Genomic DNA, 27,435 nt, shown 5'->3' on the forward strand with positions numbered 1-27,435 from the left:
GGGCCATCTGGACACACACACACACACACACACACACACACACACACACACACACACACACACACACACACACACACACACACACACACACACACACACACACACACACACACACACACACACACACACACACACACACACACACACACACACACACACACACACACACACACACACACACGGCTGGACTGGGACAAGAATTCAGCCCTGGCATTTTATCCACACTGTTTGCCTCCCTGTTGTGCTATCTGTCTCAGCATCTTCTCTGCTGTCACTCTGTGCTTCTTCTTGTTCTCTCACTGTCTGAATGCCTGTCTGCTTAAGCCTTATACTAGGCTTGGGCAGTATGTCGTATACCGCCAAAACTATTTCAAGTTTAAAAAAATGTTTTTAAATAAATTGGAATATTTGGAGCTACATTTTTTTGTAGTTAACTTGTGCAATACATTAGGAGATAAAAATAAAATTGGTTCTTCATTTCACTCATCACATAACTTTTCATTATGAAGCTTGCCCATAGTCCCCAGTCACATAGTGTTTGTTTACAAGCACACAACGAATAGTGACTGGAGCCTTGTGAGTCACTGTGGTGCAGTACGCTCCAGGTGATCTAGTTACAGTATGGAATGCACAACTAAATGTTTGCCAGCTAGATATCTAATAACTATTAAGTTAACTGTCTCAAATGTTCTAAATACTCGGCAGTTGTGCATTTGATTTGCTAATTTAGTAGCTAATTAGCCATCTTGCTAAACAAGGAATCTTGCAAAATCAAACTTTGATTAGTAACAGCAGAGAATCTCCTCCTGGATCAAGAGCCTTTACTGTCCAATATTTGTTTTGCCCACACAGCAAACTGAGTTGTTTTTTTGAGTTACTTGTATAACTGTATGAGCTGGGATGACTGTCTTGCAAATATCCTAAACAAAAATATAAAACGTAACATGTTACACTTTCAATGACTTCACTGAGTTACAGTTCATATAAGGAAATCAGTCAATTGAAATTAATTAATTAGCCCCTAATCTATGGATTTCACATTAATGGGCAGGGCTGCAGCCATGGGTTGGTCTGGGAGGGCATAGACCCACCCACTGGGGAGCCAGGCCCAGCCAATCAGAATGAGTTTTTCCCTACAAAAGGGCTTTATTACAGACGGAAATACTCCTCAGTCTGATGAGCTGTCCGGGTGGCTGGTCTCGGACGATCCCGCGGGCGAAGAAGCCGGATGTGGAGATCCGCGGCTGGTGTGTTTACATGTGGTCTGTGGTTGAGAGGCCGGTTGGACATACTGCCAAACTCTCCAAAACAACGTTGGAGGCAGCTTATTGCAGATAAATTAATATTCATTTATCTGGCAACAGCTCTGGTGGACATTCTTGCAGCCCGTATTCCAATTGCACACTCCTTCAAAACTTGAGACATGTGTCATTGTGTTGTGACAATTCATTTTTTTATTTGATGTACTTTTTACCCCCTTTAAAAAAAAAAAAACTTTCACACCTTTTTCATGATATCCAAATTGGTAGTTACAGTTGCTGCAACTCCAATACGGTCTAGGGAGAGGCGAAGGTCAAGAGCCATGCATCCTACGAAACACGACCCTGCCAAGACTGTTTCTTGACACACTGCTCGCTTAACCCGGAAGCCAGCCGCACCAATGTATAGGAGGAAACACCGTACAACTGGCGACCAAAGTCCACCCGCAGGTGTCCGGCCGCCACAAGGAGTTACTAGAGCGCAATGGGACAAGGACATCCCAGCCAGCCAAACCTTCCCCTAACCCGGACGACGCTGGGCCAATTATGTGCCGCCTCATGGGTCTCCCGGTCACAGCCGGCTGTGACACAGCCTGGGATCGAACCCGGGGCTGTAGTGATGCCTCAAGTACTGAGATGCAGTGCCTTAGACTGCTGTGCCACTCGGGAGGCAAAACTGCACATTTCAGAGTGGCCTTTTATTCTCCCCAAACATTACCTGTGTAATGATCATGCTGTTTAATCAGCTTCTTGATATGCCACACCTGTAAGGTGGATGGATTATCTTGGCAAAGGAGAAAGGCTCACTACCAGGGATGTAAACAAATTTGTGTACAAAATTTTAAAGAAATAAGCTTTGAGTGCATATGGAACATTTGTGTTCTTTTATTTCAGCTCATGAAACACTTTACATGTTGCGTTTATATTTTTGTTCAGTAAAGTTTAGATCAGCAACTGTATAAAATGTGCAATAGTTAGCATTTAGTTAGCATTCGTTATGGGATTTTACATGTGCTTGTTAGCACTGCTAACCTATAGATCTCAGAGGCTCAGTGGGGTTTGAAAATAGTGCCCCCTGTGTTCAGTGCCGGTATTACCGAATATCACAGGATGTTTACAAGGTTGGTATGAAGGTATGACAATTTGGATATCGCCAAAGCATACCGTACACATTATAAAAGCCAAGCTAATGACTTAGACTATATTGCAAATGAGAGATATTTTTGGTTGACAAAACGAGTAGCTATATTTTACTTTCAAAATAGAATTCCAGAATTTCCATTTTTATATATATATATATATATAAAAATATATATATATATATATATAATATATATATATAATATATATATATATTTTATGAATTGCATACATCTTTATGCGTACTAACTAATATCTTACGCTAATTCATTTGAGTTTAAACACCTTAGGAAGTATAAACTCAAAGCACATTAACTAGAGATCGCTAACTAAATATAATAACCACTACTAGTAGTATGTATTCATCCAACAGTAAATGTTATGTCCTAAAAATACGTTGCAGTTGTAAGCTACTACCCAAGGCCTATGCCCTCGCAATGGCAGGTGAACATTTTGCGAAGGCACGCCACTCCATATCTCAAAGCCATATCAAATATATTGGTTGTAAAATAGTTGCTATTGAGCTAAAAAATATATTACCCCTACAGAAAGCTGAGACCCTCCTCTCTTCGACAGGGACAAGAAGAATCCAAAGCTGTGTTTGTCCCACAATTGCATTTTGCAAATGATCAGAATGCATTTTTATCATCTCGACCGCATGAGGGGAGAGGAGAGTGGCTCGTTCATTACAGCAGCAGGCCCCACTGAGGGCACAGGCCAGATACTTTCAGTACATGAAGATATTGCACTTTACTGTTTGACCAAATCATAGTTTTAGCTGCCCCAAAAATTTAGTGAGGTGGCAATGTGGAATGTGCTCTGTCTACACTTATCGGTGCACGTTAGTTGAGTTTTTTTAATGATCCATATGGCTGTCTAACTGATGACATAGTCGGCGCTGGGCTCTTTTCTGATGCAGAGTTTGACTTTGAACGTGAGTTTGCGTGACCGGAGCTCAGCTTATCAGAAAACCAGGCTGGCCTATCTTGATAGGGCCAAAGGCTCATTACAGATTTTAAAAAATACAAATAAAAAAAACATCTTAGCAGGCCCATGGGCCACCGGCCATGCCACCTTTGAGATAGTTTTATTTTTATACCAATTTTTTTGGGTGTGTGTGTGTGTCAATTTCGACCAGCTCACCCAACAACAAAATAATTGTCCAGCCCCTCTGGCATTTGCCAGAATTGCCAGATGGTCAATCCACCCCTGCAAACAAACAAGCAGACTCATGTCTTACAGAGACAGGGACAGAGATAGGGAAGGGACACAGGCAAACACACACAAAATGCTCTATGGGACCTCATCGCCACTGTTTGGACGCACGCGCAAACATACTGTACATACATACCATTGGCCGTTACTGATATAGGTACCATTTATTCACATTTCTACAACAACAAACAGGGCATTGTTCCTGTCACTGTTACCATGGTGGCTTTATAATATTAACCAGTAATGGAGATGTCTGTGGCCGTGGTCAGTGCAGTGATCCTTCTGATGAAAGGGGTTGGTCCCTTAGATCATTGGGTGGAAACAGGGCTGTGGAGCACACATGGCCCTGATCAATAATATAACACACACACACACGGCCCTGATCAATAGAGAGAATGAGACACACATACAGGCATGCGCATCACACACGACGAGTGTGCACAAACACAAAGACACTGACACAAACACTAACACACAGGCCAGATGCTGGCCCTGCTAACAGTGAGCTGGGCCATGCTGAGTTGGTCCATTGAAGTGTTTGTTTGTCCCTGTGGGAGGCCATGCCGATCACTGAACAGCCTCACACACACACACACACACACACACTAATGAGGAGGGGGATGGGCACTAAACTGTTAATTTTTTTAAATTAAAGAAAGTTTAAAAGTATACATATATTTCATTTAACCATTAGGCCTACTTCTCCTAGGTAGGTTATTGTGATTGAATATAACAGCTGAGCTGTGTTTCAGTGGCATTGACAAGGCATTATGCTTACAGTGGTACTTATATACAGGACTGAACGACTTAACTTACATAGACCATTTCTATAACTAGGCCATCCTCATTTCAGAAATGTGGCCTATATGCACTGATTCGAGCTATTTTAATGGGCCTTATATTAGATCAACTACAGGGTTAGCCTAATGCACTGTCCTTTCAGTAAGCGTAAGTCACATCCACAGCAAACCACACACACGCACGCACGCACAGAGAGAGAGAGAGATCGATAGAATGCACCCTCCTCAAGGGACCTTCCCTTGCTGTATCCACCCTCCATAAACCAAGCGTGCCAAGCGTGCCCCCCCCCCTGCACACACACCACACAACCGAGCACCCCGTCATTACCGTCCCAAAACGTCTCAGAGGGCCTCAAAGGGGAATGACACGTAAACCGCCACTGCCCCTCCCCCAATTCCCCCTAAAACGCCATACAATTAGTGGGTCCCCAATGCTACACTGAGTCTATACTACTGCTCCGCTATGGGAGATCAATGCTACTATACTGGCCAGCCAGGCACACCCTAACTCCTGTGTGCCTCTTCCCTTCCTCTCTCTCCCTTTGTCCCCCCCCTCCCCCTCAGTCTCCCCCCCCTCTCTCCTCCACTTCCATTCCTTCCTCCCTCCCTCCCTCCCTTTTGAGGACACAATCAAATCGTTGCTCCGAGGCCTCTTCAGAGTGAAGACAGTCATTATGCAGATTAAGCCTGGTGACCACTTCCTGTGTGTGAGAGGGAGAGTGGTTTCCACCACACAGGCACCAGACATCCCACGAGCCCTTGAGGCTGAGGACTTTTCCTATTGGCTGTCACATCCCTGATCACAAAACTCCCTCGTTGCCAGGTTGTTAGTCAGGGGACCACTGCAACACATCTATTTAGATTGAGAGTTTGGCTCAGTTGGTAGAGCATTGCGCTTGCAACGACAGGATAGTGGGTTTGATTCCCGGGACCAACAGTACGTTCAAACAAATGTGTGCAAACAACATGATATAAGCATCTGCTAAATGGTATATATTATTTATATGTGAATGAGACTAGACAGAGTAAATCAAATCAAATGTATTTATATAGCCCTTCGTACATCAGCTGATATCTCAAAGTGCTGTACAGAAACCCCAAACAGCAAGCAATGCAGGTGTAGAAGCACGGTGGCTAGGAAAAACTCCCTAGAAAGGCCAAAACCTAGGAAGAAACCTAGAGAGGAACCAGGCTATGTGGGGTGGCCAGTCCTCTTCTGGCTGTGCCGGGTGGAGATTATAACAGAACATGGCCAAGATGTTCAAATGTTCATAAATGACCAGCATGGTCGAATAATAATAAATAAGTACCAGTCAAAAGTTTGGACACACCAACTCATTGCAGGGTTTATCTTTATTTATACTATTTTCTACTTTGTAGAATAATAGTGAAGACATCAAAACTATGGAATAATACATATAGAATCATGTAGTAACCAAATAAAAGTGTTAAACAAATCAAAAATGTATTTTATATTCTTCAAAGTAACTATCCTTTGCCTTGATGACAGCTTTGCAGACTCTTGGCATTCTCTCAACCAGCTTCATGTGGTAGTCACCTGGAATGCATTTCTTAAAAGTACATTTGTGTCATTTCTTTCCTTCTTAATGTGTTTGAGCCAATCAGTTGTGTTAAGGTAGGGGTTGTATACAGAAGATAGCCTTATTTGGTATAAGACCAAGTCCATATGTAATTTTGTCAAAGTTGTTATTGCAAGCTAGAGCTTGCTGTTAGCTAGCCAGCTGGAATTCAATGGCTGGCTTGCTAACTAACATTAAACCTAACGTGATTTGGTTCAATTTAGCTTACTATGACAATCTGTTTGTATTGCTAGTAACGTTACTCTATGGATTGGGATTATAGTTAATTTTTTTAGCTAGCTAATGTTAACGTGACATGTCTAAATAAAAGATCAAGTTAGAGCTTGCTGTTAGCTAGCTAACATTAGGTGAGGTTAGGTGGCTGGCTGGCTTGCTAGCTAACATTAACTTACAGTGGGGCAAAACAGTATTTAGTCAGCCACCAATTGTGAAAGTTCTCCCACTTAAAAAGATGAGAGGCCTGTAATATTAATCATAGGTGCACTTCAACTATGACAGACAAAATGATTTTTAATGAATTTATTTGCAAATTATGGTGGAAAATAAGTATTTGGTCATCTACAAACAAGCAATATTTCTGGCTCTCACAGACCTGTAACTTCTTCCTTAAGAGTCTCCTCTGTCCTACACTCGTTACCTGTATTAATGGCACCTGTTTGAACTTGTTATCAGTATAAAAGACACCTGTCCACAACCTCAAACAGTCACACGCCAAACTCCACTATGGCCAAGACCAAAGAGCTGTCAAAACGTGGTCCTTCTGTAGCTCAGTTGGTAGAGCATGGCACTTGTAACGCCAGGGTAGTGGGTTCGATCCCCGGGACCACCCATACGTAGAATGTATGCACACATGACTGTAAGTCGCTTTGGATAAAAGCGTCTGCTAAATGGCATATATTATTATTATTATATTATTAAAATACACCAGAAACAAAATTGTAGACCTGCACCAGGCTGGGAAGACTGAATCTGCAATAGGTAAGCAGCTTGGTTTGAAGAAATCAACTGTGGGAGCAATTATTAGGAAATGGAAGACATACAAGACCACTGACAATCTCCCTCGATCTGGGGCTCCACGCAAGATCTCACCCCGTGGGGTCAAAATGATGACAAGAACGGTGAGCAAAAATCCCAGAACCACACGGGGGGACCTAGTGAATGACCTGCAGAGAGCTGGGACCAAAGTAACAAAGCCTACCATCAGTAACACACTACGCTGCCAGGGACTCAAATCCTGCAGTGCCAGATGTGTCCCCCTGCTTAAGCCAGTACATGTCCAGGCCCGTCTGAAGTTTGCTAGAGAGCATTTGGATGATCCAGAAGAAGATTGGGAGAATGTCATATGGTCAGATGAAACCAAAACATAACTTTTTGGTAAAAGCTCAACTCTTCGTGTTTGGAGGACAAAGAATGCTGAGTTGCATCCAAAGAACACCATACCTACTGTGAAGCATGGGGGTGGAAACATCATGCTTTGGGGCTGTTTTCTGCAAAGGGCCAGGACGACTGATCTGTGTAAATGAAAGAATGAATGGGGCCATGTATCGTGAGATTTTGAGTGAAAACCTCCTTCCATCAGCAAGGGCATTGAAGATGAAATGTGGCTGGGTCTTTCAGCATGACAATGATCCCAAACACACCGCCCGGGCAACGAAGGAGTGGCTTCGTAAGAAGCATTTCAAGGTCCTGGAGTGGCCTAGCCAATCCAAAAGGAGGGAGTTGAAAGGGAGTTGAAAGTCTGTGTTGCCCAGCAACAGCTCCAAAACAGCACTGCTCTAGAGGAGATCTGCATGGAGGAATGGGCCAAAATACCAGCAACAGTGTGTGAAAACCTTGTGAAAATGTTTGACAGAAAACGTTTGACCTCTGTCATTGCCAACAAAGGGTATATAACAAAGTATTGAGATAAACTTTTGTTATTGACCAAATACTTATTTTCCACCCTAATTTTCAAATAAATTCAATAAAAATCCTAATGTGATTTTCTGGATTTCTTTTTCTCATTTGTCTGTCATAGTTGAAGTGTACCTATGATGAAAATTGCAGGCCTCTCATCTTTTTAAGTGGAAGAACTTGCACAATTGGTGGCTGACTAAATACTTTTTTGCCCCACTATGTGTATGAGGTGTGTGTAATTTGTCCTCAGAATGCCATTTCGCATTGCTGGTTATTGCCTAATGTTAGCTAGCTAACTAGCTAACATTGAACCTATAGGCTAACTTCAGCTAGCTATGACAATGGGTTTGTATTGCTAGTTAAAGCTTGCTGTTAGCTAGCCAGCTGACATTAGATGGCTGGCTGGCAACAGTAGCTAACATTACCTGTATGAACTGTGTGTAGTGATGTTCTCAGAATTCCATTTCACATCCATTGCATAATAATGCTAAAATCTTTGTATCAATCAGTATTACATGCCTGACTCTTAATCCATGCACTATTTTTTCACAAACTACAGAGTTGGGAAAACACGTGTGGACTTGAATTGTGATAACTGCAGTGTCCAAAACAAGAACAGGTCTGTGCTCTGGTATTGTCCCTGCTGGACCATGCACAAGCTCTACCGCAATCTGGACCTTCACTTCCTGATCACAGGCCACACCAAGTTTGAACCTGACGGGTGCTTCGGCCTCATCAAGCAGCGCTTCAGAAAGTCCAGAGTGAACACCTTGTCTGAGATTGTTGGTGTTGGACAGCAATGTGACAGGGGTTAACATCCCACAGCTTGTTGGACTGGAGAATGGTACGGTGTTGGTGGAAAGCTATGGCTGGTAACAACACCTGACTCCGTACTTCAGGCTGCTGCCACAGATCAAGCAGTACCAGCACTTCGGGTAAAAAAATATTTTCATTGTATGAGGTTATTCTTATCTTAACTTGGGAGGTGAATTGATGTTGTGCAGGGTTGTAATGTCTTCTGATTTTGTGTTGTCATACCCTGTTTTACAGCTTCGATGCTCTGGAGCCTGGTGCTGTCGCCAAGGAGTGTTCGGCCTGTTGGGACCAGGTTTCAGCTGCAGCGCAACGCTGAATGTGTGTCGACAAAGGAGTGCTCTCCAGTAGGTACCAAAACATTCAAAGGCCCTTTTCTAAAAAGTGAGTTTTCAAGTGTATCAACTTTCAAAGTAGAAATACTTTCCCATTGTTCCTCAAACATGCTGTGTATGATATTCCATTTTGTAGCTCTGAGTCTCTACTTTTGTGTCAAATGTAAATAAAATAAAATATATATATATATATCAAATTGTGCTACATAAGACCAAATACAGGTGGTGAGTCACATGTGCCAAGAAAATCTCAAATAAGCAGAGAAACGACAGTCCATCATTACTTTAAGTCAGTAAATCCAGACAATGTCAAGAACTTTGAAAGTTTCTTCAAGTGCAGTCGCAAAAAACCATCAAGCGCTATGATGAAACTGTCTCTCAGGAGGACAGCCACAGCAAAGGAAGACTGAGAGTTACCTCTGCTGCAGAGGATATTAGAGTTACCAGCCTCAGAAATCAGCAATTAACTGCACCTCAGATTGAAGCCCGAATAAATGCTTCACAGAGTTCATGTAACAGACACATCTCAACATCAACTGTTCAGAGTAGACTGCGTGAATCAGGCCTTCATGGTCAAATTACTACAAAGAAACCACTACTAAAGGACACCAATATGAAGAAAAGACTTGCTTGGGCCAAGAACCACGAGCAATGGACATTAGACCGGTGGAAATCTCTCCTTTGGTCTGATGAGTCCAAATTTGAGATTTCTGGTTCCAACAGCCGTGTCTTCGTGAGACTCACAGTAGGTGAACGGAGAATCTCTGCATGTGTGGTTCCCACCATGAAGCATGGAGGAGGAGGTGTGATGGTGCTTTGCTGGTGACACTGTCAGTGATTTATTTATAATTCAAGGCACACTTAACCAGCATGGCTACCACAGCATTCTGCAGCGATATGCCATCCCATTTGGTTTGCGCTTTGTGGGACTATCATTAGTTTTCAACAGGACAATGACCCAACACAGGCTGTGTAAGGGCTATTTGACCAAGAAGGAGAGTGATGGAGTGCTGCATCAGATGACCTGGCCTCCACAATCAACCGACCTCAACCCAATTGAGATGAGTTGGACCAGAGAGCGAAGGAAAAGCAGCCAAGAAGTGCTCAGCATATGTGGGAACTCCTTCAAAACTGTTGGAACATCATTCCAGGTGACTACCTCCTGAAGCTGGTTGAAAGAATGCCGAAAGTGTGCAAAGCTGTCATCAAGGTAAAGGGGTGGCTACTTTGAAGAATCTAAAATATATTTAATATAACACTTTTGGTTACTACATGATTCCATGTGTTATTTCATAATGTTGATATCTTCACTATTATTCCACAATGTAGAAAATAGTAAAAAATAAATGAATAGGCATGTCCAAACGTTTGACTGGTACTGTATGTGATCGCACTCGCTCTTTTCTAAGGAGCATCATATTTTGAATACCTAGCTTTAGAGCTACAATGGAGCCAAATATTTCAGAGTTCATACAGGTTGCTTGGAAAAATGAGTCTTCATGAGTCATTAATACAACACACATTAACAAACGCTCACACGTGGTCTCAACTCATTCAAAGCCAAGTTGCCAACCCCTTTGGAGAAGCTCAACTAGAGGAAGTGTCTTAACCACAGGCAGAGCCATGAAATCCGCCAGAGGGGAGGCCAAGAGGGGGATGACTGGTTTGGAGGTGTTTAGTTTGGAACATAGCCGTGTGTGTGTGTGTGTGTGTGTGTGTGTGTGTGTGTGTGTGTGTGTGTGTGTGTGTGTGTGTGTGTGTGTGTGTGTGTGTGTGTGTGTGTGTGTGTGTGTGTGTGTGTGTGTGTGTGTGTGTGTGTGTGTGTGTGTGTGTGTGTGTGTGTGTGTGTGTGTGTGTGTGTGTGTGTGTGTGTGTGTGTGACTCACCTGTGGACATAGTGCAGTTGGTGCACAGAGTCAATAGCCAGCACCATCTCAGCTAGGTAGAATCTAGCCATGTCCTCCGGCAACCGGTCTTCAAACTTACTAAGCAGGGTGAGCAGGTCCCCACCCACATAATAATCCATCACCAGATACTGAGGGGAAAGTATAAATGTTCACATCACTGACCATGTAGTGATAATAATATTGCTGTATGATAGTGTACAAGTAACATTCTCTGTATTCCTCAACTTGTTCCCTCCATCTTCCCGAACTTACTTCCTTCCTTCAGGTTCTACCCCCCCTTCTCCTTACTCTCCTTTCTCATCCTGCCATTCTTTCATCCCAAACAGCATCACATTATATATTGCACTACTTATGACCAGAGCCTTTTGCCCCAGTACAAAGTAGGGGCAAAAGGGTAAAAGGTGCCATTTGCGACGCAAGCCTTGAAATGTGAAAGGGGGAAGGGCAGTCGGCGCAACAGTGAGAGCCAATGAGAGTCCATTAGAACGCTGCTTAGTTAATCAACTGACCCGTCACTATTCTTTACCCAACTAATGCTCGGGTGGTCACCATATGAAACTGATTGACATACAGTATATTGAAAGCCTTTGAAACGTTTGAAGTTAGTGGAGATCTTACCAGGTTGTTGTCATCCTGGAAGGCGTAGTGCAGGGTGGTGATCCACTGGCTGTCCCCGTTCACCAGCACGTCCCGCTCCTCCCGGAAACACGCCGTCTGAGGGAGAGAACAGAGGACAACCGTCATACAAAGATAAAGAATAGAATGTAGCTACTCTCATTGGAACTCACTGTGCGCCATCACTATTTGGTCCAACCCAGTGCTTCTTTTGGGCAGGAGCTCCCTGGAACTGAGGACCAGCACCTCAAATTTGCTTCTGCTTGACTTCCTTAGTCTCTTATAGAATACCAGCTAAAACGTATTGCAGAGTTCCTTCACCTAAATAAAGGAAATGAGTACCGGCACAGATTTCAAATCAAAGTTAAGCACTGTTCCAACCTGTGTGTAATGAATTCCTGTGTCTGCTACTGGTGGGAAACATTGAAATAGAATCTATTGAGTCTACCTCTATGTGGGAAACCCCCTTTCAGCCCCTTTGGGGCTCAATTAAGTATATAAATTCAATTACACACTTTCTAACAATCTTATAACACAGTCAAATGTATATTTTCCATCCGTGTGGACAAAGCTCGTTCTAACTCTATGAGCAAGCCAGCCTCTGTCCTCTGCCTGTAGCTAGACTTCACTATATATACAAGAGTATGTGGACACCCCTTCAAATTGGTGGATTTGGCTATTTCAGCAACACCCGTTACTGACAGTTATATCAAATCGAGCACATAGCCATGCAACTTCCATAGACAAACATTGGTAGTAGAACGGCCTTACTGAAAAGCTCAGTGACTTTCAGCAGGGCACAGTCATAGGATACCACCTTTACAACAAATCAGTTAATCAAATTTCTGCCCTGTTCGAGCTGCCCAGGTCAACTATTTTTGCTGTTATTGTGAAGTGGAAACATCTAGGAGCAACAACGGCTCAGCCGCGAAGTGGTAGGCCACACAAGCTCACAGAACAGGACTGCAGAGTGCTGAAGCATGTAGTGAGTATATATTGTCTGTCCTCGGTTGAAACACTCACTACCAAGTTCCAAAATGCCTCTGGAAGCAACGTCAGCACAAGAAGTGTTCGTCGGGAACTTCATGGAATGGTTTTCCATGGCTGAGCAGCCGCAAACAAGCCTAAGATCACCATGCTCAATGCCTAGTGTCAGCTGGAGTTGTGTAAAGCTCGCCGCCATTGGACTCTAGAGCAGTTGAAACGTGTTCGCTGGAGTGATAAATCACGCTTCACCTTCTGGCAGTCGGACAGACAAATCTGGGTTTGGCGGATGCCAGGAGAACACTACGTGCCCCAATGCATAGTGCTAACTGTAAAGTTTGGTGGAGGAGAAATAATGGTCTAGGGCTGTTTTCCCATGGTTGAGCTAGGCCCCTTACATCCAGTAAAGGGAAATCTTAACGCTAGAGCATACAATGACATCTAATCTAGACGATACTGTGCTTCCAACTTTGTGGCAACAGTTTGGGGAAGGCCCTGTTTCAGCATGACAATACTCCCATGCACAAAGCGAGGTCCATACAGAAATGGAGCCCTGACCTCAACCCCATCGAACACCTTTCGGATGAATTGGAACACTGACTGCGAGCCAGGCCTAATCGTCCAACATCCCTGCCCGACCTCACTAAATGCTCGTGGCTGAATGGAAGTCCCCACAGCAATGTTCCAACATCTAGTGGAAATCCTTCCCAGAAAAGTGGAGGCTGTTATAACAGTAAAGGGGGACCAACTCCATATTAATGTCTATGAGTTTGGAATGAGATGTTCGATGAGCAGGTGTCAACATTTGTTGTAGTTGTAGTAGATGGGTTTGAGACTGAGAGTTTGTTATTGCAGACAGTTAACCATGTCAAGACACACTGTGGGTAGTTCTGGGAACTTCTACACACAAACACGCGCACATGCAAGCACAAACACAGGGACCACTATGGACGTCTGCATGACCGTCAGGGGAGGCCAATGGGAAAAGCACAGCGCATTAACAGATATACTGTACACACCTCACATGGTAAAAACAACAAAAAAACGTTGTGGTAATCAAATTCACATTTATTATTTGAAACTTTTTAATTAAAAAATTGAATGAAAATCTTGCTTCGCATGTTCTATGTAATCCGGGAGACACTTGAAACCCCACCTCTTTAAGGAATACCTAGGATAGGATAAAGACCCCCCTTAAAAATATTTAGATGCACTATTGTAAAGTGGTTGTTCCACTGGATGCTTAAATGTAAATGTAAATGTAATGTAAATGGAAAAGCACAGCGCATTAACAGATATACTGTACACACTCACATGTAAAAACAACAAAAACGTTGTGGTAATCAAATTCACCTTTTAATTAAAAATTGAATGAAAACCTATGTAATTATGCAAAAGCCAGAGTTACATAATGCTATCTCTAGTTAGCATTTAGCCCGGAGTCAATTAGGCTTGGGGAATATAGTGTTTATACTGTATCCCGGGGTATTTCAAAATACTAACTGTATTATTTTCAATACCGTTAAACAACAATAATAACAATAATATTTGTGCGGTTGCAGGGCAACCACACCTGGCGGGGGCTGCGTGCTAAAAGCCACTGCTTCTAAGTTAAGTACAACTGTAAGAAATCCAAAGATGTGTCAAGTGAAATGTATCCAGCTCAATGCTCCAGCTATGCATTTGGTTTTCCTTGTGTGCACATTCGGTAGTACCGTGTAACCCGTTATGGTACAGAGACGGTATGAAAATCTGGATAACTGCCCAAACCTAAATGCAATGGCTGTTAGTATGTAGCCCTGAGGAATGCTGTAAAGCACATCTATCAAACTCATTCCACAGAGGCCTGAGTTTCTGCGGATTTTCACTCCTCCTACCCTTGTACTTGATTGATGAAGGGCACTTTTTTTTTTACCTTTATTTAACTAGGCAAGTCAGTTAAGAACAAATTCTTATTTTCAATGACTGCCTAGGATCAAATAATAATAATAATAATATATGCCATTTAGCAGACGCTTTTATCCAAAGGATCAGTGGGTTAACTGAATGACAGATTTGTACCTTGTCAGCTCGGGGATTTGAACTTGCAACCTTTCGGTTACTAGTCCAAAGCTCTAACCACTAGGCTACCCTGCCGCCCTAATTAATTAGGAACTCCCCTTACCTGGTTGTCTTAATTGACAGTAAAAAACAAAGACCAGCAGACACTAGGCCTTCCATGGAATGAGCTATTGCTGTTAGCATTTATCCCTGAATAATGCTGTAATGTTATGGCTGTTAGCATATAGCCAGTGCTCACCTCTGCTCTCTTCAGCATCTCCCACTTGTTGAGGATCTTCATGGCAAACACCTTGTCTGCATTCTTCACTTTGACCACAGCAACCTACAGGAAACAGAGGGAGTTAGAGGATGAGGGAGATAGAGGGTATGAGAGAAAAGTTTCCATCCACCATATTCATTACATCTACCCTGTCATGTTCAATAGGGCAAAGCCGTAGGACGAAGTTCAGGTAGAATCTCTGTTTCCCTTAGTTTCAGAACGTTCTCCCTACTGAACATGACCCACTCCTATTAGAACCGGGAAGGGGAGTGAACGAGGGAGGAAGGAAGGGAACATCTTTGCGGAATGAAATGTGTCCATACAGTCAGAGGACGAGAGGAGTAGGGGAAGAGAAAGGAAGAGGGACAGGAAGTGACCTCGGACACAGAGGCAGTGACCCCTGAGACACACCACCTGGATCCTCTTTTACACACACACACAGCTGGGATCCTTTTCGCTCAAGGGCCTTGACGTGCCACTTACAGTCGCACGGCAGCACAAATACACTGATTTCAAACTGGTTTGCAGCAGGGTAGTTCCATTTGATTTCAATAACTTTGACCTCATACCTTTTGATTTAAACGCAACATTTTATACCCATTACCCATGGTAGAAGTGGTTGGAAAGTAACTTTTTGGACCTGAATGCCAAAACATTTAGATGATAAAAGGTGATCAAAGTTGACCCATTTTGCATATCCCACCATTCCATAAGACATCCATGTCTTCATCACTGGAAAAGATAAAGGGTTGAGTTTGATATCACTTAAAAGCTTACAAACAGGGCTGTCAAATGATTTTAGAATTCTTTGAAAAACATGTTTTTAAATTAAAAATAACAAAAAAATCCCCCTTTAACAATAATTGTCTTCATTTTCAAATATGCTTAGTTTAGACTCTATTTGACATAATCTGAGGTGTTTGTGTTGTGCTCGCCATTGGTTGGGGAACAGCATGGTCCACAGGGTGGATGTCATACTACTAAAATGGGAAAAAACTGAAAATGTCAACTTTCAAATGGTAGCACAAAGATGGTTGGAGGTCCACACATCAGAGAATGTTGACTTGAATGGGAATATCAGTTGTTTTAAATTATAAAATCATAGAAATGTAGATACTAGAATAGACATCCCTATTACAGTTGACATTCGACGGTGGTTGGACCGACGGCCATCTTTGTGGTAGTAATTGGAAGTAACAACGTCAATTCAAATTAAACCGTCAATGATGTACCAGCTAATTGCAGTGGTCTGAAGGGATATGTCCATACTATTAATGATATTTCTCTGTTTGCAATGACACCCATCCTTTATTCTAAAGTATGCTGTGTCTCAACTGATGGCGTGCACAACACAAGAAACTCAGATTGTCTAAACTACAACATATGTGAAAATATAGAGATTTTTTTAAGTTTACGCGTTTAGATTATTGATGTTAAAGGATTAAAAAAACGGTTTCTTTTTATTACAAAATAGTTTGAAAACAATGTAAGCTTTAAACTACATCAAACTTAACCGTTTATCTATTTCAGTGATTAAGACATGGATAACTCATTATTGGGTATGCAAGAAATACTACTACCATGGGCAAATATGTATGGAAGGTTTCCTTCAACTCAAAAGGGATACGGTCAAAAAGTGATTGAAATCAAACGGAACGACCCAGCAAGGATAGGACACCTAGCTAGTTAAGCTACTGCTAAGTGCTAACGTCTCTGACGCAACCACAGGCAGCCCCCATTGTTAGGCCTGAGTGTAGTAAACAAGAGCATTCCTAAAACGAGTTGAGTTGCAACCAGAGCAAGGCCAGATGACTTCAGCTAGCAGGATTCCTCCCTCCTGCCTGCCTGTCTGCCTGCCAGAAGACACAAGAGAAAGCCTTTTTCACTTCAGCTTCTCCGCAACTCCCTCTGTCCCCCATGGGAGGAATTTAAAGCACCAATCATCCACTCAGTCACACAAACACAAGGAAGCACGCATGTGCGCACACATACGCAATGCACACACACACACACATGAAATGCACACAGAAAATTACATGCAACACACACAAAAACTCTGTAATCTGTAGTCCATTAAATGAGCTGGAGAAAAAGAATGAACGCTAAATGCAAATATAACATTCCCCTGCTGTTTGGGTTTCCTCCTGGTGAACTGATGGGGGGAAAGGAGAGGACTGTTCTTGCTACTGGCCCTGTATATAGCGTATACTCCCTCCCTCCCTGTTTTCTTAGCTTTCACCACTCAAACATATGTGTGAGAGCTTGACATGCAGGGTGGCTGACTGGCTGCTCTACGCTGTAGTGATACAAAGAAAAATACATTCATCAGGAGAGCCAAAACATCACACACAGATGCCAAGCTCCCTCTCCCAGCTCACAGACAGACGCCATCTCTCTCCGAGGTGACAATGGGGATATGAAATAAAAACATCCTGCTCATAATTTGTTCTCTTTTCTTTTCCCACAGCTTCCCAACTCCACAATCTTCCATAGGGTTGCCAGATCTTCCGGTCCCTTTTTCAGATTTCACAGGTTTTTCCTGAAATCCCATTTTGAGGATTCCCCTCCCTGCTTATTCCCTCCTGATGTCATTCTCCAACTGGTATTTATGGAAAACAGGAGAACTTTGGAAAAGTTTCAGAAATACTGGTAGGGGTATTCCTCAAAAAATAAATAAAAAGTAACGAGGAAATTTTCCAGAATTTTGCAAAACTGCTACTGTGAATGGGGTCTTCCTGCGGCATTAAAGAAAAAAATAAGAAAAAATCATTTTCCGGTGTGTCGCTGCTAAATGAATATAGGGGAAATACTGGTTGCACTATGATGGCCTACCACTGGAAAGACATAAGCTGGACCACTGGCCAGAGACCTTTAAATCATGATGACTTCATAATCATTACATAGACCTAGGCCTAAGCTATGTCTTTGCCTGCCGGCCACTGGATACGGTTGTTGTTGATGTGAATAGGCCTGAAAATGTATAGTGACCTGAATAGACCTGTGATTGTAAATATATGTTTTTATGAATTAAACAACTCCAGCCACTTACTTTGTTGCTGCTTTTCCAATCAACTCAGTAGATTTGGATAGCATGTAGGCTAGGCTATATAAAATACACAGGCCTGCATGACACAGCACAGGAGGCACAGAGACTACAGGTGTCCGCATGCTTCCCATCCACAAGAGTTCGGGAACAGTTTGTGCATATATTATGATGAAACGTTGATCGTTTTGGCCTTCGACAAGTGTTTATTCGGCTGTTCATGGACACAAAATAATTTTTTAAGGCAAACCGAAATTCCGAATCCGAAGTCTGTGATTGGTCAACAGTAGGGATTCTTCAATGAAGTGTTGTCATTCAAAGATAGACGACTCGTTTTCATGCACATTTTCCACTTCAGAAATACTGCCCCAAACATCTTAGTTCGATGTAAAACTGTTCAAACTAAGATCTCCTCGGCAAAAACAGATAGATTACTTGTATTACTGTATCTTAGATTAAGTCTGACTATTCTGAGGAAGGGTTTACTGGCTACGGAGTTTCAAGACGGACAAACAGCACTAATGCCGATTTTTTTTCTCGTTTTCCAAGCGGTGGTCTTTTAAGGGTGTATATGAATACACTCGTTCGGTTCGCCTAGCAGAGTTTGACTAGGCGCCAGCCTAAACCGAATCTTGCGGAAGGAAACCTTTAGGCCAACCTCAACACAAGGTGTGAGAAGAGATGCGGTACACCACAGGGGCCTATATCAGAAATATAATAAGTAGAGGGTCAACTGTGAAGCTGTAGCTTAGCTGAACGTCAGAGCCACAGAAATAGCTCTAGCGCGAGGGGACGCCGCTGCTAGCCTGACACGGGGCTAAGGACCAGGGCACAAACATGTTTTTCTTTCATTCACTGTGAATTAAAACCCCATTTTTTTTTAAAGTCTGAAACAGGCAATATGGATCTCAGCACTGGGTAGAGCGCCAACCAACCCATTCCACCACACGTGAATTCAAAATTCAAAATTTTCAAAATCTTTCAAATACTTTGAGCATTTTCTCTAACCTGCCTGGAACAAACAGGCGCCAAGACTGCTTTTACCCCCAAGCCATGAGACTGCTAAATAGTCAATTAATGGATACCCAAACTATCTGCACTGACCCAATCTTGCACTGACCCTTCGACCTTTAATTGTATTCGGCGCATGTGACAAAATTAGATTTAGATTCTTTTTGTAGTGTCAGATTTGCCAGTTTGAACTATTCTATTGGTCCATGAAGCAATCCAAGCTCAATCAACCACAGATAAATTAGGCTATTTGAAATAATTTCAAATAGTATTGAACCCAGGTCTGCCAGCAGCACAGCAGCTAGCCTAGCAGGCTATAATATACAAAGACCATTTGTCATGTAACCTTACACGGCTGAGTTTCTGCTGCCATTGCTAGCTCGCCAACATTCCCCAGGTTTGACATCACTCGCAGTAGAAGACATAATAATAACTATATTTCAACTTCTGCCCTCGAGCCGCGAAGAAGAAAAATAAGGTTCGGTTTTAGTTTAATTTTGTATAGAAAATATTTCACAACGACGGTGATGAAAAGATTAAAGCTTTTTCTCTTACATGTTGAGTCATGCATATAGCATGTGGCCTTAGTGACCCATGCCTTGCTGCTGGGATCACACTATGTGCACCAACTATCAAATAGCATATACATATAATATATATAAAATATATATATATTCCCAGATTCTTGAGGAACTATATTGTCTTGGCATGCATTGTTCTGTTGTTGTGATTGTCTCTAGGCCCAATGTAGGCTACACTTGAAATGCTTTTTCCTTTGCTGATGTCTTGCAAGCTTTCTATTGAGGTTCAAACTTCAAAAATACTTCCCGGTGAAATCAGGTTATAAAAAAGCACAATAAAAAAGGCACAAAAAAAAAAAAACATACCTCTCCAAAGGCTCCTCGTCCAATCACCTTGAGGATCTCAAAGTCCTCTTTGTGCAGGCGCATCTGTTTCACCTGGGAAGTGAAGGGTTTGGCTGCAGGAGGAGAGGAGAGGAGAGGTTAGAATTCTGGGGACTTAAAATATTGAACTTGACCTGAGAACAGCAAATCAGAAATACATTTTTTTAGGTGGATACTAGAAATCGGACACAAAGCAAGTGGCATACAACACAGGTAAATCCATTTGAATGTAATCATTTTTTTGATTAAATTCCTTTTGATTTAAACAACTTAAAAAACTTTCCATACATGTTTGCCCATGGAAGAAGTAAGTCAGAGCGTGACTTTTTGGACCTGAATGCCAAAAACATTCAGGAGGTAAAGTTGCTCAAAGTTGACCCATTTTGCATAACCCACCACAACGTGAGACATCATGTTTTCATCACTGGAAGATCAACGGTTGAGTACATCATCATTTAAAAGATTACAAAACAGGATTTTTTTTTATAACATTTTTATAAAATGTGTTTACTCCCATTTTTTCTATATTTACACATGTTGTAGTTTCGACCCTACTTCACATCTGACGTTTTTGTGTTGTGCCCACCATCAGTTGAGACCAGTGATGTATATACACCCTGGATTGAGTTTAGTATATAATTGGCCATTGAAGCCACTGGTCATCTAGTCTATATATAAATCATTGATTGAGACACAACATACTATTGAATGCAAGGTGGGTGTCATTTCAAATCATAGAAATATAATACATAGAATGGGCCCATCCCTTCATACCACTGCAATTTAGCTGGTACAGGTACACCGTTGACATATACATTTTCTAATTACCACCACAAAGATGGCTGTCATTCCACCAACTGTCGATTGTCTACATAAATGGCTATCATGTCTATTATATTATCTATATTTATATGATTTCAATAGGTTTATTATGGAAGATTGACAGTATAGTTTAAAACGAGAGATATTCCTATTCAAGTCAACATTATCTTATGTGTGGACCTCCAACCTGATATTTACATTTACATTTAAGTCATTTAGCAGACGCTCTTCTCCAGAGCGACTTACAAATTGGTGCATTCACCTTATGACATCCAGTGGAACAGTCACTTTACAATAGTGCATCTAAATCTCAAAGGGGGGGGTGAGAGGGATTACTTATCCTATCCTAGGTATTCCTTAAAGAGGTGGGGTTTCAGGTGTCTCCGGAAGGTGGTGATTGACTCCGCTGTCCTGGCGTCGTGAGGGAGTTTGTTCCACCATTGGGGGGCCAGAGCAGCGAACAGTTTTGACTGGGCTGAGCGGGAACTGTACTTCCTCAGTGGTAGGGAGGCGAGCAGGCCAGAGGTGGATGAACGCAGTGCCCTTGTTTGGGTGTAGGGCCTGATCAGAGCCTGGAGGTACTGAGGTGCCGTTCCCCTCACAGCTGATATAAAATAAGGTCTAAGTTGCAACATTAGCTAATTGTCTTTTATTTTTGAGTTTGTGTTTTTAGATAAATGTAAACTAAAAATGTAAGGTAAAAAAAAAAAAACATCTAATATATTTTTTTTGTCACTGTAAGCTTTTAAATGATATCAATCTCAACCCTTTTCCTTTTCCAGTGATGAAAACATGGATGTCGCAGGGTATGCAAAATAATTACACTTTGAGCACCTTTCTCTCTTTAATGTCTTGGCATTTAGATACAAAAAGTCACTTCCTGAGCACCACAAAGGGCACATTCCTACAGAAGGATTCGTTCAATCAGAAGGTGGTGCTGTCAAATAGGGATCGGATTCAATTGGATTTAGCCACGAGTAATGATTTCCGGTGAGTGTCCTCCTGCCTGTCAGTCCTGTATGCGGAGGGGCTGATATAGGGTCAATCTGTGATCATGACCGCTGAGATCTTTATCGTAAACCACAGTGGGCTGGAAGTGCAGAAGGCAGTTCTAAAACAGTCTACCGTTACCTTTACATTTGACCTAGCCTAGGGTTCTGGGTGACTCACAAACGTAATCCGGAGTAAACAGACGAGCAGCATTTTCCCTGCTTTGTCGAGGAAGGACATTCATCCACTTCCTTTTCTACTTTGGATCCTCCATTAAACCTGGAGGTAGACTGCCAGTTGGTTAGTTGGTTCAGCAGGGTCAGACTACCGAGCAGCAGATGGGATACTATTGAACATAATACAGACCTATTAAATGCCTATTGGCCTATATGTTAGGATATAGCATGGGCCTACTGATGGATGGAGCTGATGATCTGTGCAGCATTCTGTTTAGGTGGACCCTTGTGCAAAAGCAGAATACATGGGTCACATCAAATACTCATTCATTTAGTCATTCATTCATTTATTCATCCATCCATCCACTGGTTAGTGTTCCATCCTGGCACGGTCATCATGTGCCAGGCTTATCCAGAGAGGCCCTTGGCTCCCCTGTCAGAATCCCAGCCAGGCAGAGAACAACAGGCCAAACCAACGCCCAACAACAACCTTTACTGATAAAAGACAGGAAAGGAAAGGAGGGGCTTTCAGTTGCTCAGTGTGGTATGACGAATACCGATGTCCCTTCTTCAGTGTTTAAATATACTGTAAGAGTGCACGTCAAGTTAATGTCACGTGCACAAGTACAGTGAAATGCTTTTCTAGCGAACTGGAATCCCAACAATGAGGTATTCAATATCAATGTAGGACGGAAAAAATAACAGAAAAAAAACAAGAAGAACATGAGAACTAAGTAAGCTACTGTATATCCAGGGTCAGTTCCAATACCATATTTACAATGTGCACAGATACTGGACTGACAGAGGTAGATACAAAAGTATGTACGTTATAGTGTATGTGGACACCCTTCAAATGAGTGAATTTGGCTAATACAGCAACGCCGTTGCTAACAGGTGTGTAAAATCTAGCACACCGCCATGCAATCTCCATAGACAACATTGGCAGTAGAATGGCCTTACTGAGGAGCTCGGTGACTTTCAACGTGGCAACGTCATAGAATGCCACCTTTCCAACAAGTCAGTTAGTCAAGTCTTTGCCCTGCTAGAGCTGCCCAGGGTCAACTGTCAGTGCTACATCTAGGAGCAACAATGGCTCAGCCGCGAAGTGGTAGAACACACAAGCTCACCGAATGGGTTAGCTGAGTGCTGAAGCACATAGCGCGTAAAAATCGTCTGTCCTCGGTTGCAACACTCACTACCAAGTTCCAAACTGCCTCTGGAAGCAACGTCAGCTCAATAACGGTTCGTCGGGAGCTTCATTAAATGGGTTTCCATGGCTATGAAGCCCAACACAAGCCTAAGGTCACCATGTGCAATGCCAAGTGAAGGCTGGAGTGGTGTAAAGCTCGTCGCCATTGGACTCTGAAGCAGTGGAAACGCTTTCTCTGGAGTGGTGAATCACGCTTCAGTCCAGTGGACATATCTGGGTTTGGCAGATGCCAGGAGAACGCTACCTGCCCCAATGCATAGTGCTAGGAGGAGGAATAATGGTTTGGGCTGGTTTTCATGGTTCGGGCCCCTTAGTTCCAGAGAAGGGAAATCTTAATGCCACAGCATACAATGACATTCTAAACAATTCTGTGCTTCCAACATTGTAGCAACAGTTTGAGGAAGATACTTTCCTGTTCCAGCATGACAATGCCCCCATGCACAAAGCGAGGTCCATACAGAAATGGTTTGTGGAGATTGGCATGGAAGAACTTGACTGGCCTGCAGAGTCCTGACCTCAAACCCATCTAACACCTTTGGGATAAATTGGAAAGCCGACAGCGATCCCGGCCTAATCGCTCCAACCTCACTAATGCGCTTGTTGCTGAATGGAAGCAAGTAGCCGCAGCAATGTTTAAACATCTCGTGGAAAGACTTCCCAGAAGAGTGGAGGCTATTATGGCGGCAAAGAGGAGACCACCCCATGATTTTGGAATGAGATGTTCAACAACACTTTTGGTCATGTAGCGTGTGTGTTGTGAGTGTGTGTGTGAGTGTGTGTGCGAGCGTGTGTGTGAGTGTGTGTGAATGTGTAGAGTCCTGTGAGTGTGCATAGAGACAGTGCAAAAAACAATACAAAAAAAATGGGGTCAAAGATAACTAACATAACAATGATAACTAACAAAATGGCTACAGGGACAATTTTTGAAGTCTTTATGGCTTGGAGACAGAAGCTGTTCAGGAAGCAGAAAAAACAGTCTATGGCAGTGGCTGGAGTTGAGCGATTTTCTAGCCATTCCTTTCACACCACCTGATATAGAGTTCCTGGATGGCAGAGAATGATGTACCGGGCTGTCCGCACCACCCTCTGTAGCGCCATGCGATCGAGGGCGGTGCCGTTGGCATACCAACCAGTGATGCAGCCAGTCAAGGTGGTCTCAATGGTGCAGCTGTATAACTTTTTGAGGATTAGAGGTCCCATGCCAAACCTTTTCAACCCCTTAACCCCCTGAGGGGGAAGAGGCGCTGTCGCACCTCCTTCACGACTGTGCGCACGTGTGGACCATTAAAGAACTTGAAGCTGTCGACTCGCTCTACTGCAGCCCCGTCGATGTGGACGTGCTCGGAGGGGAAAATGGTGTTAAACGCTGAGCTGTAATCAATGAACAGCATTCTCACACACAGGATTTCCCTCTTATCTAGGTGGGTGAGGGCAGTGTGGAGTGCAATTGAGATTGTGTCGTCTATAGATCTGTTGGGCGGTATACAAATTGGAGTGTGTCTAGGGTGTCCGGGATGATGGAGTTGATGTGGGCCATAACCAGCCTTTCAAAGCACTTTATGATTATAGTGAGTAATGAGTGCTGCAGGGCGGTAGTCTTTGTGGCATGAAACCTTAAAGTTCTTGGGAACAGGAATGATTGTGGTCAGTTTGAGACATGGGGATTACAGACTGGGACAAGGAGAGGTTGAAAATGACCGTGAATATGCCTGCCAGCTGCTCTGCGCATGCTCTGAGAACGCGCCCTGGAATACCAGTCCTGTAGCATAATCTCTGTTCCTGATGACCATTTCTCAACGGAGCGAGTCACTGTTAATTCCTGTGAACTCGGGAAAAACGTCACAAACAATTTCTGGGGTTTCAACAAATATTTCACAAGGGTCTATTTTCCTTATGTCCGTCCACAGTGTGGGAAGTAGAATGAGCCGACGCTTAGCTTGGCACACACTGGGCCTTTCTCCAATCCTTAATCTCGCAGTTATTATAATGCCCCAGTATCACCACCACTTCTTTACTTGTTGCATTGACTTTTCTTTAAAAGACACAGTAACTAGGCCTAGAAACAAGCAGTCTCGGACACACAAACACCAGTCTCGCTCAAATTTACCCACGGGTCATGTGCCGTTTTGTCTACCAGTGAAGTAATGTACATTGTGACATCCCGCCCTTCTTACTCCGAGCTTCCGACAAAGACCTTACAGTGCTGACTATACATCTTTACTAACTATCAAAATATACGGGTCGGCCAAACATAGCAACGGTTGCAATGACAAGGTGTGGCGCAAGCCAGTTTGTGGTGCTTTAAAACGTGAATATCCAACCAAACGATGACCGACTTGGTGTTTGTTTTCTCCCCGGCGGTTTTGCAAAAGCATTCAAACTAAGTGACTTCACTGTTAGCAGGACAGAGCACACATAACATTATGCACTCGCACTCAAAACAACCATGAGACTTTCAGTTTCATTGGTTAGAAGCACTGGCTGTGACTACCTATGCAACACAACTGGAAAAACATGAGTAGGCCCAACTAATCCAGTTACGGACTGGTTTATCCCAGACACAGATTATCAGACAGATCTAGGTCCATTCGAAGAAGTGAGTTTATTATCCACAGACGATGCAGCTGAAGGAAAACGTTGTACTACTGTAGACAAGTGTGTTCATTCAGCTAAAGAAACAAACGTCATGGTCTATACAGTAACCAGGCGTCACCCTAGGGCTCTGCACTTTCAATACTGTGTGTGTGTGTGTGTGTGTGTGTGTGTGTGTGTGTGTGTGTGTGTGTGTGTGTGTGTGTGTGTGTGTGTGTGTGTGTGTGTGTGTGTGTGTGTGTGTGTGTGTGTGTGTGTGTGTGTGTGTGTGTGTGTGTGTGTGTGTGTGTGTGTGTGTGTGTGTGTGTGTGTGAGCCTAGGCCTGTATGCGTAAGCACGTATGTGAGTGTTCATTTGAACAAGTCCCCCTCCATTTCCACTGGCCTACATGTGCCAATGTATATTTGCTCTACCCTCCCCGTACTTGAAACAGGTACAGTAGAGAAGGAGAGAGTGTGTACTCAGACCTACGATAATCTTTCTTTCCCCAAATGATCATTCACTACAAAGAATTTTAAACTATAAAAAAAACTAATATTGTGTGAAAAAAAACTCTAGTGCGCAGTTTTGGCAGCCAAATGCGGTACTCGTCCTCCTCCCACTACCCGATGGGCCGCCAGTGAAAAGCACAGAATGTATCAATAGTATTTGCCATTTTGTTTTGTTTGGGCTTTCATGGCATGTGGCTTCTCAATCATGTTAAAACAAGTCTACAACTATTACTTTTATTTTTTATTCATTATTATTCTCATTAGATGTTGTTAATGTTAATAGCATTACTACTACTACCAGGCCTACTATTATTATTGCTACTACGGTTAACCCGATCTTTGTAGTTTTATGTGTACTTCATTTAACTTGCCCTGTCAATAGTCTATTGAATTGAACTGAGTGAGAGTGAGAGAGACAGTAGATCATACATCCAGGCAGCGCTGTGATGTACAGAGAGAGGGGACATCTGGAAGCCATAAGAGGGATTATTTACAGCCAGAGTGAGGTAATGACACAAAAATGCCACCTCCAGAGGAGGAAAAGAGGGAGAGCGAGAGGGGCCAGATCTGGGAATGGCTTTTCACAGCACTACTGGAAGGATGTTCCTCATAATAAGTTCGACCTTGTAAGATCTTGGCTTTCATACTTTTGGAATTCTCGATGCGGCTCACGCCATTTCCCCAACCGTCATCACATTCAAAGGAAGAGAAAACGTGTAGCTGTCACAATGGGACGCAGGACTAACGCGTCTTTGTCTGTGGACTTCAACAGTTCTAACCAGCCGTTGGAACCAACATTATTTTCCAACCGTTTGGTTCTGAACAGAACCATACTTTTTCCCCGTTCTTGTTCCGACCAGCGAAATGAAGTTCTGAACCGGTTAGAACACCCAATAAGTAATGGTTTATATTGTTCCTTTCTGTTCCCTTTTAAACATCTGAAATCAAATATTTACAACAACAAAAAAAAACATTTTTAAAGGTTTAGCTCAACATTAAATTTGTTCACCAATCAGTGCAGATAGAGCAGCTTGCTATGGAACAGGTAAGCGATAGTTGTAGGGCACAAGATGCGACTGATATTTTGTGGGTAGGGAGCGGGCAATAGAGGGTGATGCAGGAGGTTTGGCTTGAAGCACCTGGGCATGAAGGGATTTCTTTTAACTTCAGAGTTGGCTTAAAGTTGGACCAGAGTAGGCTAGCTAGCTAACAAGCTTGTGTGTGGAGAGCGACGCCACATTTAAAATAATGATCATACCATTTTCTATTTAATAAATCCAATATGAAAGGAGATCACTATAGTATCCTTA

The 27,435-nt window shown here is 42.8% G+C and overlaps 1 protein-coding gene across 1 annotated transcript in view; it reads right to left on the minus strand.

Moving 5' to 3' along the window:
• The window catches only part of LOC123990958 (serine/threonine-protein kinase MRCK alpha-like), a 103,515-nt gene that overhangs the window by 44,635 nt on the left and 31,445 nt on the right, over positions 1–27,435 (minus strand). The window contains 4 exon segments of the mRNA XM_046292016.1: positions 10,946–11,094; positions 11,585–11,680; positions 14,865–14,948; positions 19,827–19,918. Coding sequence (XP_046147972.1) covers positions 10,946–11,094; positions 11,585–11,680; positions 14,865–14,948; positions 19,827–19,918 — 421 coding nt within the window.

The sequence above is a fragment of the Oncorhynchus gorbuscha genome, linkage group LG12, assembly GCF_021184085.1.
Source record: "Oncorhynchus gorbuscha isolate QuinsamMale2020 ecotype Even-year linkage group LG12, OgorEven_v1.0, whole genome shotgun sequence".
In the NCBI taxonomy this organism is placed as follows: Eukaryota; Metazoa; Chordata; class Actinopteri; order Salmoniformes; family Salmonidae; genus Oncorhynchus; species Oncorhynchus gorbuscha.